This window comes from Rhinopithecus roxellana, chromosome 16 (assembly GCF_007565055.1).
Source record: "Rhinopithecus roxellana isolate Shanxi Qingling chromosome 16, ASM756505v1, whole genome shotgun sequence".
In the NCBI taxonomy this organism is placed as follows: Eukaryota; Metazoa; Chordata; class Mammalia; order Primates; family Cercopithecidae; genus Rhinopithecus; species Rhinopithecus roxellana.
The window spans coordinates 57,353,508-57,366,176 of NC_044564.1; the positions used below are offsets into that span (position 1 = coordinate 57,353,508).

The 12,669-nt window shown below is 44.1% G+C and overlaps 2 protein-coding genes across 10 annotated transcripts in view; both read right to left on the reverse strand.

Annotated features, from left to right (window-relative positions):
- Positions 1-1,899, reverse strand: part of KIAA2026 (KIAA2026 ortholog) — a 117,119-nt gene extending 115,220 nt beyond the window's left edge. For 4 of the 8 annotated variants that reach the window (XR_004054018.1, XR_004054016.1, XR_004054017.1 and 1 more), the window contains exon 1: positions 579-1,893. Coding sequence is in view for 5 of the 8 variants with exons in the window: in XM_030919993.1 (XP_030775853.1) it covers positions 579-1,171 (593 nt within the window). In the remaining 3 variants the exon portion in view is untranslated. Of the gene's footprint in view, positions 1-578 lie in introns of all 8 variants that reach the window. The other 4 variants (XM_010365096.2, XM_010365095.2, XM_030919994.1 and 1 more) reach the window with 3 other exon arrangements.
- A 3,063-nt stretch (positions 1,900-4,962) lies between these two features.
- On the reverse strand, positions 4,963-9,590 carry RANBP6 (RAN binding protein 6). 2 transcript variants are annotated; one of them, XM_010365098.2, is made up of 2 exons: positions 9,415-9,570; positions 4,963-8,299 (listed from the first exon to the last, which is right to left on the reverse strand). In XM_010365098.2, the coding sequence occupies exons 1-2, from the start codon at positions 9,427-9,429 to the stop codon at positions 6,233-6,235; spliced, it is 2,082 nt and encodes a 693-aa protein (XP_010363400.1). In that variant the 5' UTR covers positions 9,430-9,570; the 3' UTR covers positions 4,963-6,232. The 2 variants fall into 2 exon arrangements, with proteins under 2 accessions (XP_010363400.1, XP_010363399.2); XM_010365097.2 differs by having other exon boundaries at positions 4,969-9,590.
- Between the last annotated feature and the right edge of the window lie 3,079 nt (positions 9,591-12,669).

Sequence of the window (12,669 nt, forward strand, 5' to 3'; positions counted from 1 at the left end):
TTGCAAAAATTCGGTGTCCTCAGATGAAATGGAGAGAAAAGATCAGTAGTATGCAAGAGTAACCATTAACCGTTTAGTAACACTCCATAAATCTTCAATGACCGACATGGGTAGTAAATGATAAAATTATTTTTAATGGTTTCAGACACCCTTTTACATAAGCCAAAATTATTTTTCTAGAGATATTTCGTCCTAAACGTTGTTTTAAATGTCATGTTAAACTGTCTAAAAGTTGCAGGTCCAACCTCCATCCCACAAAAACTGTTCCTCTGCCTACACGTGCAATTCTTCCTACAGGACCCATTCCACCTTACATCTGCAAACTTTACCCAGCTCTTCAGCGATGCAGACCCGGGTTTCCTTCTCTGTTATCAGTCTACGCGCACGCCGGGTTCGGCCCACACCCACCACACCCCTCCGGTCCCCGCCCAGCGCCGCTCCTCCTCCCGGGCTTCTCCAGCACCGACTCAGCCCCTATCAGCACCGCCCTCAGGCCCCTGGCCCAGCCCATCCTCGGACACGTGTGAGGGTGTGTTTGTGTCAGTCTGTCAGTCCCACCGGGGATCGGGCTCGCTTACCGAGAAAGAAGCGCTAACTTCTGCTCCAGCATCATCTCCAGCTTCTGCCCCTGTTTAGAGATCCAGTGGTCCACTCCGTGCAGGCGGTAGCACGTCTCCAGCATCAACCTGAAGTCCGCCACGAACTCGGTGATGCCCCCGTACTGGCCGCTGGCGAACTTCTCCTCCATCTTCAGCAGACACATGCCCTGCCCCGGCTGCTGCGGGAAGGCGCGACCTCCCCGGCCCCCGCTGCGCGGCCCTTCCGCCACCTCTTCCTCCGCGGTGGCAACGCCCCCCAAGGGCTGCAGAAAGGGGGCAGTGAGGCCCCGGTGCTTCTCCTGCAGGAACTCGCCCAGGATGCGGTAGCCCTGCTGTAGCTCGTAGGTCAGCTCCTGCTCTTTGCAGCCACCGCCTCCGATCACCATCGCCTCCATCTCTTCCTCCTGATCGTTCGCGTCCTCCAGCAAGGAGGCACTCCTTCCGCGGGCCGGCCCTGAGGCCGTGGCCGCCGCTGCCACCTCCTCCTCGTCGTCCTCTCCTTCGGCCGCCGGTGGCGACCGCTCTTCCTCCCCGGCCGGCTCCATCGCTCCCGGCGTCCCGGGCACGCTCATGCCCCGACAGGCCTAGGCTGGGCGGTGTGGAGCGGCCGCTCGAGGTGCTGGGGGACGCGTGAGCACGAGCCGCTTCCTCACGGCTCGGCCGCGGCGCGTAGCCCCTGCCACATCGGGCCTGGCTCTCCTCAGCCGCCGGCTAGGCTTGGTGCGCGCGGGGGTCTCGAGCTCACCGCCAGCGGGGCGGGGTTACATGGCGCGCGGGGAGGGGGGAGAGAAGAGGAGAGCCTAGGTGCCCTCCTCTCCCCTCCCCCCGGCGGCGGCGCGCGCACGGCCCTCGCCGGCCTCACCCCTCCGCACCCCGCCCGCCTGCTCTTCACCGGCCAGGCCCAGCCGGGTCGCCGCAGCCTAGGCGCCCCACCCCCTCCCGGGCCAGCGGGGGGCTGGGAGGGGGCGAGGAGGAAGGGGGTTCTCCTCTCCCTCCCCGGAGGGGGCCGCAGTGGCGGCTCCGGCTCCTCCTCTCCCTCACACCCCCTCCCGCCCCTCTCTACCTGCGGGGGACACGGGCAGGAGGAGGCGGCGCGCGGACCGGGCCCGGCGACAACTGTCAGTTAGAAGCCCCGCTGGGCGGTGGTGGGGGGAGAAAGGGGAGGAGCAGGGAGAGAAGGGGGAGGGCACTCAGCCCCCCGACTGGGAAGAGCTGTGGAGAGAAGCAGAGAAAGAGGCCCCGTCGCCATCCCCGGTGCGCATGCGTAGTAGAACAATTTCTTCCCCCTCCCGCCACCATCGCGCTCCGCCCCGCTACGCAAAAGGAAGAGCTTCGGCTCAGCTACAGGCCCAGAAGCCTGCTAGGGTTGCGCGGACCAATGATGTAATCAATCGTAAGCGAAACTAAGAGGCTGATGGAAGGGGAAGCAAGGCGCCTGCGTAGCTTTATTCACCGCCTCCTGGGAAGGTGGCCAAAAGGGTTTTTTTTTTAAAGCAAGTGCTGCAAGAGGAAACTTCTTTTGCAAGGCCCTTGTTAGCCCCCCAAACTAAAATTAAAGTTGCTAGATAACCTTTGTTAATGGCAAAGGTTAAAGCGCAAAATGTAAATCTACTATAAAATTTACATTCTATTCCCACTCTTTCTCCCTTGTGACTGCGAGTCTTTTACATATAACCAGAATTTTGAGAAGTTTAGAAAGTTTAAGGACTCGACCATAACGTTCACATGCAGAAGAAAAGGAGGTGATTTTTAGAACCCCAGCTCTTAACATCAATTCATATTTTGGAACTAATTCCATGTTTTCAGTTAAAAATTTCCACCTTCCCGCCGGGCGCGGTGGCTCAAGCCTGTAATCCCAGCACTTTGGGAGGCCGAGACGGGCGGATCACGAGGTCAGGAGATCGAGACCATCCTGGCTAACATGGTGAAACCCCGTCTCTACTAAAAAAAAAAAAAAAAAAAATGCAAAAAACTAGCTGGGTGAGGTGGCGGGCGCCTGTAGTCCCAGCTACTGGGGAGGCTGAGGCAGGAGAATGGCGTGAACCCGGGAGGTGGAGCTTGCAGTGAGCTGAGATCCGGCCACTGCACTCCAGCCTGGGTGACACAGCGAGACTCCGTCTCAAAAAAAAAAAAAAAAAAAAAAAAAAATTTCCACCTTCCCGATTCCTGAGATCTGTTAAGAATAAAGAGAATGGAACGTCATTTAAACAAATTCTTGGAACTGAAAACAGTCAAAATAGTTCATGTCTGAGCTGTACAGCATTAAACAGTTGTTTGCATGGGCTGACAATCTCACTACATTTTACAATTACTGTGTAAATAATGACTAAAAAGTGGACTCATCATTCACATTGGTTTACATCTTACTTAAAATTAGTTGAGAGGTAGGAATTTATGGTTCCGTAAAGCAAATATTACTATTTTCTCATGTTCTATTTGAAAGACGCACGTTATTTTTTCTAGGTACACAGAACCCTCGTTTGAAACCTGGAATTACCTAAACACAAAAACAAAATTACAGAAATCATGCATTTTAAAAGTAAAATGTGTATAACTAAATGGGATACTCTGACCCTTGCAATTGTTTACTTCTCATTAATGTGAATTTTAAAGCAGTGATAAAAAGATAAAAATTTGTTTAACCTCAAAGCTGTTTTTTGTCCAGTAAGTTAAGTATCACTCTTAGGTAAAATAGTGAAGCGAGAACACTCTTTTAGTTAAGGTATTGACACTGTCCTCCACACAGACCTTTTATCTAGTACTCGAGGTCTCCTCTCATCAGACATTTGTAATATATAATGCACTTACAGGGTTCTCTTCCCTCAGAGTCCACAAAAGAACTTCAGCTTACAGAAAAAAAATGCAGGGATCAATCTTACTTCAGCACCTGGCAACCAGAAAGTGTGTCTGACTAGACATTCCTCCTTTCTTTTGACAAAGCCCAGGAATCTGAAGCCCAACATACCCAAGCAAACATCCTCTATTCCTCTTTAGTCATCAGCCCTATTTCATGACTCTTGGACAATATTAGCTTATATTTATTGAACCCTGTGCTACTAAGCACTTTATATTCATTATCTCCTTTAATTCTCACAACAATCCTATCAGCTAGGTATTAGGCTTATTTTTCAGATGAGGAAACTGCCTCTTAGTTTAAGAAAGTTAACCAAAATTAAAATCTAGGTCTGTCATACTTCAAAAACTCCAGGTGCCTAATTCCAAGTCATCTGGCAGAATTTCTAATTCCTCATACATAAAAGTATAGGGAATTGCTAGAAATGTTGACAAAGGGTTTCTTAAGATTATATAAAAGAGAAAAGTGTGGGTGAATAGAAGGAAACTCAACTCTAGGTTATTAAGAGGTCAAGATGATAGCAACTTAACTGTAAATGAAAGTAGGATGGGGTCTTTGGTCTTAAAAAAGAAACTTTGTTACGCAAGAAATATGGGCTAGGCGCGGTGGCTCATGCCTGTAATCCCAGCACTTTGGGAGACTGAGGCGGGCAGATCACCTGAGGTCAGGAGTTCGAGACCAGCCTGGCTAACATGATGAAACCCCGTTTCTACTAAGAGTACAAAAAATTAGCTGGGAGTGGTGGTGGGCACCTGTAATCCCCACTACTCAAGAGGCTGAGGCAGGAGAATCGTTCGAACCTGGGAAGTGAAGGTTGCAGTGAGCTGAGATTGCACCATTGCACTCCAGCTTGGGCAACAAGAGCGAAATTCCATCTCAAAACAAACAAAACAAGAAATATGTTGGTTGTAGGTATGTACGTAAATTAGAAAATATAGGTAACTGAGAAGAAAAATTGCTACTTAATCCTACTACCTAGAGAAAATCTCTATTAGTACTTTGGGGTGGGATTTTTCTTTTTTTTTTCTTTTTTTTTTTTTTTTGAGACGGAGTCTCGCTCTGTCGCCCAGGCTGGAGTGCAGTGGCCGGATCTCAGCTCACTGCAAGCTCCGCCTCCCAGGTTTACGCCATTCTCCTGCCTCAGCCTCCCGAGTAGCTGGGACTACAGGCGCCCACCACCTCGCCCAGCTAGTTTTTTGTATTTTTTAGTAGAGACGGGGTTTCACCATGTTAGCCAGGATGGTCTTGATCTCCTGACCTCGTGATCCACCCGTCTCGGCCTCCCAAAGTGCTGGGATTACAGGCTTGAGCCACCGTGCCCGGCTGGGGTGGGATTTTTCTATTCATTCATCTATACTTTATTTATCTTAAATATACTAAAAAGTGTGATCATACTATACATGTCCTTAATTTTCCTTTTAGCCTAAATAGCCTGCCAATATGAATGAGCAGGGAATGGATTGGGAAAATTCTGAAGTAAAAGGAGTTCCAAACTATAAAAGAACACAATAGAGGTACAAACAACAACAGCAATAACAGCTACTTTTTATTGAGCACTTACTAGATCTTAAATATTTGCTAAATACATACACAGTACTCATAATAGCCCCAGGAAATTATAGATTTATTTAAGTTTTGGATCAATGATTAATGATTAGCTGAGTAGAAAGCTATTTTCTACCCTACCATAAGCTCGACATTAAAGACCGACATTCCAGTTAATATAATTAACCTCAGATTTATGGAACTGTTTTCTCATAATAATGCACATCTACTGCTAAATGACTACTCTCAAAGTTGCTTTCTTTTTCATATTCAAAGAAAATTAAATTTGCTTTCCTCTCACTTTTACAATAGAATACTCTTCAGTGCTACTCTAGAATCTATTAGGAAATTCTTTGAAATAGAAATCAATTTAAGCCCTATAACTACAGATTTTTCTCTTGTTGAGATGCTTTGCTGGGGGAAAATGTCATACATATACAAAATAATACTCTGCTGAAACACACAACACTGACTCCCAAGAATATTGCTTACTTACTCTTTGTCAAACACTGTTACATGCTACCAATATTAGATGTATCAGGACTCCCTTGCCAGTAACTATGGTTCTTAGAGTCCTGGATAACTTAAAAAAATAGAGACCTGTCTGGCTAAAGAAATTTAAAAGTTCTCTAACTCTCAACCAGACACGCTGGGAACTACAATATGGGTATGTCCCACCCAGTTCCCAGGAGTATATTATGAAAAAGTTCATATACATCCCATATCCACTGCAATATCTCAAAGCTCTCCTAGTACCAGCATCTTCCCATCACCACAAATACCAAGAATATTAATCAAAGAGGGACAAGCCTGCCACTATATCCTTCATTCACAATTCCAAAGATGTTTATCCTGGAAATTCTATCTTATTTTCGTGAGCTCTTAGCATATTGTGATAGCATGACATCTTCACATCAAGTATACTGCTTGGCTAGCATCAATAACAGTTCAATCAAATAGCAACAATTTATATACTTTACATCAACTAGGGGAAAAGTGACAAACTTTGTAAGACAGTTTGAAGCACAGATTATCACCAAGGTCTGTGTTTGGAAGATAAAACATGCAAGATAAACAGAGGACTAACACTGACTAATTCTAGAGAAACATGGGGAAGAACTATAAACTGCTTAGCAGGGAGAAAACAGTTCTCTGATTTATAATAAAATCTATTCACAACACTTATTTGTAGTTACTTTTATGGTAGATAATATTCAAGTTATATTAAAGTGCTTCAAGCAAAATTTAGCAACTCCTCTAAGGCTTCCTGCTGTTCATCGTCAAGTTGCGATACACATTCCAACCATAAATCTTCAGAAGTCTGTACCTGACGCACGACATTAGCTAGACGTTTGGCACAAGGATCTTCATAGTTAATAGTCTCATTAATTTTTCCTTCTGCAATTATACTGATTATTTTGGGAAGATTGGAATTATTTGGGCCAATTACAACTGGGTGGTTACTTTCAATTAGGTCACAGAGAAAACTCAAAGTCTGAATAGCTTCCTCTTTATCTTCATGCAGTGGAAGCCATGATAACCAGTGTGGAAGAACTTCATCTACATTTACACAGTTAGGCTTAAACTTCAAAATCTTCCCTATTGCTGAGATACAGTTCTCTGTAGCAATGACATTTTTTTTGGTTTTGGAATTTGCACACTTAATAACTTTTACCAGCAGTGGAACAGCTTCTGAACATAAAGAACGATAATCATCTCCACCAAACTGTGCCATGACACCCAGGCCATAAGCAGCAGCTTGCCTGACTTCAGGGTTGTTATCTCGCATATTTAGTAGCATTGGCCACCGAAAATATTCTACATATTTAAATGAAGTTGGACTGCAGTGCTCTATGATGTCATCAAATATGCACAATCCCCACTGTCTGTCTGGCCATGGTCTACTTGAACAAATTAGATTTACAATTAATGGAAGTAGTTGTTCAAACCATGGTAAAATCTTTTCCCTATAAGTACTAAATAATGAGTGCAAAATATCTGATACTTTGGTCAGAATATAAACATCACATTCATCCTCATCTTGCAGAGACATCTCAACCTGTTGATCATAGTTTTCTTCCTGTCTTTTAACCTGTCTCAATTCTTGGTTTTTAAAGTGCCCTTCAAGTTTTGCTTTCAGTATTCCTCCCAGTTCTTCCAAGTGTTCATCATTAAGGCAACCATCTCCCATAACTTCAATGGACTTTGCAAAAGAATTCATTATTTCCGAGAGCACATCTGTATCCGGTTCAGTACCAATAGCCTTGATTAAGGGGTCACATATGAATTGCCACATCTGTGCAAGATACTCTGGGCCACGAATTCTTGCACATTCCAGGAGAAAAGGCATGGACTCTGCTGCTGCCACTCGAACATTGTCATGGAAATAAAATTTCAGTAAAGGAACCATCAGCTTCACAACTTGTTCTGTATATTCCACAAACCCTTCCCTTAACTCCTTAGCATAGTAAACCAACATTTGGCAAGCAGTTGCTTTTGCTTCAAGTCCTGAAGTTTTAATTCCAAAACTCTGCTGGTCTCCAAGATTTACAAATTGCCAGCCATCATCATCACTCATATTCTCCACATCCTGTGTGTCTAAGAGAGCAACATCAGGTTTAGCTGAAGCAGTCTTAATAAGAGGCTCGATAACTAGTGGAAGGTACTGTTGAAAATCTTTTCCAAGAATTTTACACATTCTAGCCCATGCTGAAACCATGTAAGAGGTCTGAGGGTCATCATCTTCCATATTATTTAAGTCTGATTGTGTCTTCAACAACAGCTGCATCACATTTGATGCATCTTGCATAAATTTTTCCTTCCCAACGGCAAGACCAATATGGCTAATGCACTCAATAGTTTTTCCTCTCAGAAGCTTAAGTTCCTTCTGAACAGCAAGCTCAACGATGTGCTTTAGTGAGGGCATGAATATATCATAATATGGGACAAATTTTTCTTCTATTGTATCTGCAACTGATGCAATGGTTGTCACAAGTTGTTCCAAAGCCAACTTAGTTCCATTCCGAATCAACTCTTGAAGTTTAATCACCAAGATGGAATGTAGATTTTTCACCATACTATCCAAATATAGAACTAGCAATGATTTGGGGCAGTCTTCAATAAAAATAATAAGAGCAGAAGCTGCATGTGATTGCACACGCTGATTACCTTGATTTTCCATGGTACGTAACAGAGCTGCAATCACTGTTTCATGAAATTTCTTTTGGAAATTAGGTGCAAAATCTGTAGCCATCTGTCCGAGTGTAGTACAGGCTGCAGCCCTCACCCTTGGATGAGGATCCTGAAGAAAAAGCAAAACGGAGTTAACTGTTTCATCTAGAATTGATTCCATTTGTTGATGGCATCCTTCTCCAATGGCAGATAAGGCCATTAATCCAGCATGTCGATACTTCCAGTCAGGGCTCTGAAGCATCTGCATGATATGCTCCTTGGTCATTGGTAAAACAACTTTTCCACCAAGCCCACAAGCCAGTCTGTCTAGTGCACTCTCCGCAGCAACTGCATTGCTGTCAAAATCATCTTCTTCCATTTCATCAGCATTTACCCAGTCCTCATCATCTTGTAGATCAACCATCATTGCTAATATATGAGGAACTGCCTGTGCAATAATATTTGTATGTTTTTTCAACATCGGAGTGGCAGTTTCAGACAAGGTCACTATAACTTCGAGGGCCAGCTGGCGCTGCAGATTACTAAGCCTAGAGTCTCCACATAACTTCAAACTCAACTGTAGAGTATCTTCTAAATAAGGACCCAAGTACTTAGGTACGGTATCTGCAATCTCGACAAGGGATTCTAGCACTGAATCATCATCCTGGTAGCATGAGTCATTCACAGCCTGTAAGATTCCAGGAAGCAAGTCTGCAAAGTCTTTGAAAAGAGCAATATTATTCTCATTAGCAAGTACAAATGCAGCTGCAGCTCTAGCGGATAATGTCCTGATTGCTGGATGTTCTTGATCTTGAATACACTGGTCCAACAACCGTTTGATGATATCCAAATCATGCCGCTCTTGGGTCCCAAAAATCCCAGGAAAGTGCCAGAAAACGTGAAGTGCAACTTCCCATAAAACCACATTTTTAGAGTAGATTGAATCAATAAGAAACTTCAGACCTTCCGGCCAGTGGTTAGTACCATCCTCATCTATCAAATTCCTGGCCAGCACTGCAAAAATATCACAAAGTTTTTTCCTCATGCTAGCATGTGTTTCTAACTTAACAGCCAGAATCAGTTCAATCTTGACATCCCTCTGAACATCAGCAGACAGATTTGGATAAACCTCCTCAAACCCAGAGGACAAAAGCCGTCGTAGCAGTGCGGCAGCCATTTGTCTCACCTCATAACCTGCTCTTCTATTTCTGACGGCATCTAAGAGGAAGGTAGTCTTACACAGACCTGGGATATTTTCATAGATTTCCTCTGCTTGCCTCCGCACCATACAGCTTGGATTGATCAGGTTCTTCAGAAGCTGATAAAACTCTTGCTTTTCTGACACGGTTGCCGGCACCCCTGCAGACGCGGTCGCCGCCATTGCGCTCTGTCAAAGCTACCGCGACCGGGAAAGAGGGAGGGGGTCTGCGGCTCGAAGCAGTGACGTAGGCGAGGCGCCGGCGGGGATGGGCGGGGTGTTTCTCCCTCCTCTGCCCAGAAGCTTTCGCTGCGCTCTGGCAGGCAGCGAGCTAGGTTTTGGAGAGAGGTGAGAGCCGTGTGGAGGCCAATGGCATCCTCCATTTGTTTTTCAATAAGATAAACGTGCACTTGCAGAGGAGAGAAGAAAAGCATTGATTAGAATGGGATTATGACTGATATTTTTTTTTTTTGATAGAAGGTCTCGCTCTGTCACCTAGGCTGGAGTGCAGCGGCGCGATCCCTGCTCACTGTAGCCCCAACATCCTGGGCTCAAGGGATCCTCCCCGCCTCAGTTCCCCGCAGTAGCTGGGACCACAGGCGCGAGCCACCACGCCTGGCTAATTGTTGTGTTTTTTATAGAGACAGGGTTTTGCCATGTTGCCCAGGCTGGTCTCGAACTTCTGGGCTCAGGTGATTCGCCCGCCTCGGCCTCCTAAAGTACTGGGAATACAGGTGTGAGTCACTGCTTCCGGTCAGATTATGAGTGATTTTTTTCTTTTTTATTTCTAAACTTATTGTTACTTTGATAATTTTAAAACAATAAATGTATCTTGAAAACATGCCAAGTGAAAGAAGCCAGTCGTGACCACATATTGTATGATTCCATTCATATGAAAGGTACCAAACAGGCAAATCTGTATAACAGAAATTAGTGGTTGCCAGAGGCTGGGGGGAGGAGGATGGAGAATGACTACTATCAAATAGGCTGTTTCTGAGTGAAGAAATGTTCTAAAATTAATTGTGATGGTTGCACAATTCTGTGATTATACTAAAAACCATTGAGTTGTACAATTTAAATTGGTGAATTGTATGGCATATAAATAATACTACAATAAAGCTGTTTATAAAATAATAAGTGTGATAATAAAAAAAATAATTACTTCCCCACTACCACATCTAATGCAGTAGAGTGGTAGCTCAAAATTTGGTGTGTGTCAGAATCACCTGACCTGCAGGTTATAATAAAGAATGGGAAAGACAACTGAGTAAAGTATGGTAGAAAGTGATCTGAACTAATAATCAGAAGACAGACTTGCATCCTGACCTTGTCGCCAAATTAATTTTGTATCCTAGGACAAGTTACTCAAGATTTTCCCTGCATCTTGTCTAAACTGAAATATGAAGGGATACAGTTACTAGAATCCTAACTACCCATTAGTGGGAAGCTGCTGAGGTTATTCCAAGAAACAAATGTTGATGAAACTAAATTTGTTTCTTTCTTTTTTTTTTTTTTTTGAGATGGAGTCTCGCTCTGTTACCAGGCTAGAGTGCAGTGGTGCAATCTCGACTCACTGCAACCTTCACCTCCTGGGTTAAGCAATTCTCCTGCTTCAGCCTCCTGAGTAGCTGGGACTACGGGCGCATGCCACCACATCCAGCTAATTTTTGTATTTTAGTAGAGATGAGGTTTCACTATGTTTGGCCAGGATGGTCTCGATCTCTTGACCTCGTGATCCACCCACATTGGCCTCCCACAGTGCTGGAATTACAGGTGTGAGTCACTGTGTCTGACTAATTTGTTTGTTTAATTCAGGCAGGTGTGTCAATCAAAAACAAATTTTATTCCTATAACAATGATTAGGTCTTACTTTTGTATTAGCACTTACCACACTCATTTTGACCCTTATACAGAATTGAGAGATTCCTAGGATAGGTATAATACTAAATTTAGGTGAGAAGTGGAAACTAAGGGAAGTTACAGGATTTGCTTAGGATAACACACCTGAGTCTCAATTCTACCTCTTCTGAAAGTGACACTGATGCCCTTTTCACCATATTGCTTCCCCATTAACTACTCTTGGTTTTGCAGCATGATCAGAGGCTTCACTTACTTCAAAGTCTGTTTTAAACTTTTCCAAGTAGTCTTAATTTTATTTTTGTAAAGTGCTGCCACATATACCCATAAAAATTAGAAAATCATAATTTTATATTAACCAGATGATAGACAAAGTAAGTAGTCTCATAAATTACATTGTAGGCCGGGCATGGTGGCTCACGCCTGTAATCCCAGCACTTTGGGAGGTCGAGGCAGGCAGATCACAAGGTCAAGAGATCGAGGCCATTCTGGCCAACGTGGTAAAATCCCGTCTCTCCTAAAAGTACAAAAATTAGCTGGGTGTGGTGGCGTGTGCATGTAGTCCCAGCCAGGAGGCTGAGGCAGGAGAATTGCTTGAACCTGGGTGGCAGAGGTTGCAGTGAGCTGAGATTGCATCACTGCACTCCAGCCTGGAGACACAGCAAGATGGCATCTCAAAAAAAAAGGAAAAAAAAAATTACATTGTAATATGAAACAGAGCTATTCTCTAAAATAACATTTCTCATCTGTAGACTGAAAACCAACTGCATTAGAATTGCTTGGGATACTTATTTTAAAATATAGAAGTTAGGGCCCAAGCTCCTATTAAACCTAGAATTTTGGGGGGACTGAGGCCTAAGAATGTACAATTTCAACCAGCACATAGGGTTTTTATATAAATACCAACATTTCAGAATCACTAATGAGATCAATTCTGGCTCTAAGATTATGACTACAGTTGTGCATTCATTGGTTTTCTTTCTTTCTTTTTTTTTAGATGGAGTCTCGCTCTGTCACCTAGGCTGGAGGGCAGTGGCGCGATCTCAGCTCATTGCAACTCTGCCTCCGGGTTCAAGAAATTCTCCTGCCTCAGCCTCCCAAGTAGTTGGGATTACAGGCATGCACCACAACGCCCAGCTAATTTTTATATTTTTCATAGAGACAGGGTTTCACCATGTTGGCCAGGCTGGTGTCAAACTCCTGACCTCAAATGATCCACCTGCTTCACCCTCCTGAAGTGCTAGGATTACAGGCATGAGCCATCACACCTGGCCCATTCATCAGTTTTCTTACTGTTCCTTCATTGGTTTTCTTATTGTTCCTTCAAAAAGTTGAACTGGAGGGCCTTTGCATTTGCCATTTCAGGAAATGTTAATAAGTGTGTGAAAAAAAGTTTTTTTCTTAACACTACATCCATTAGCATATGAAAGACATTGAAAAAAACC

Coding starts and splice junctions, on each gene's coding strand:
- RANBP6 (XM_010365097.2), bottom strand. CDS start 9,550: ATGGCGGCGACCGCGTCTGCAGGGGTGCCGGCAACCGTGTCAGAAAAG.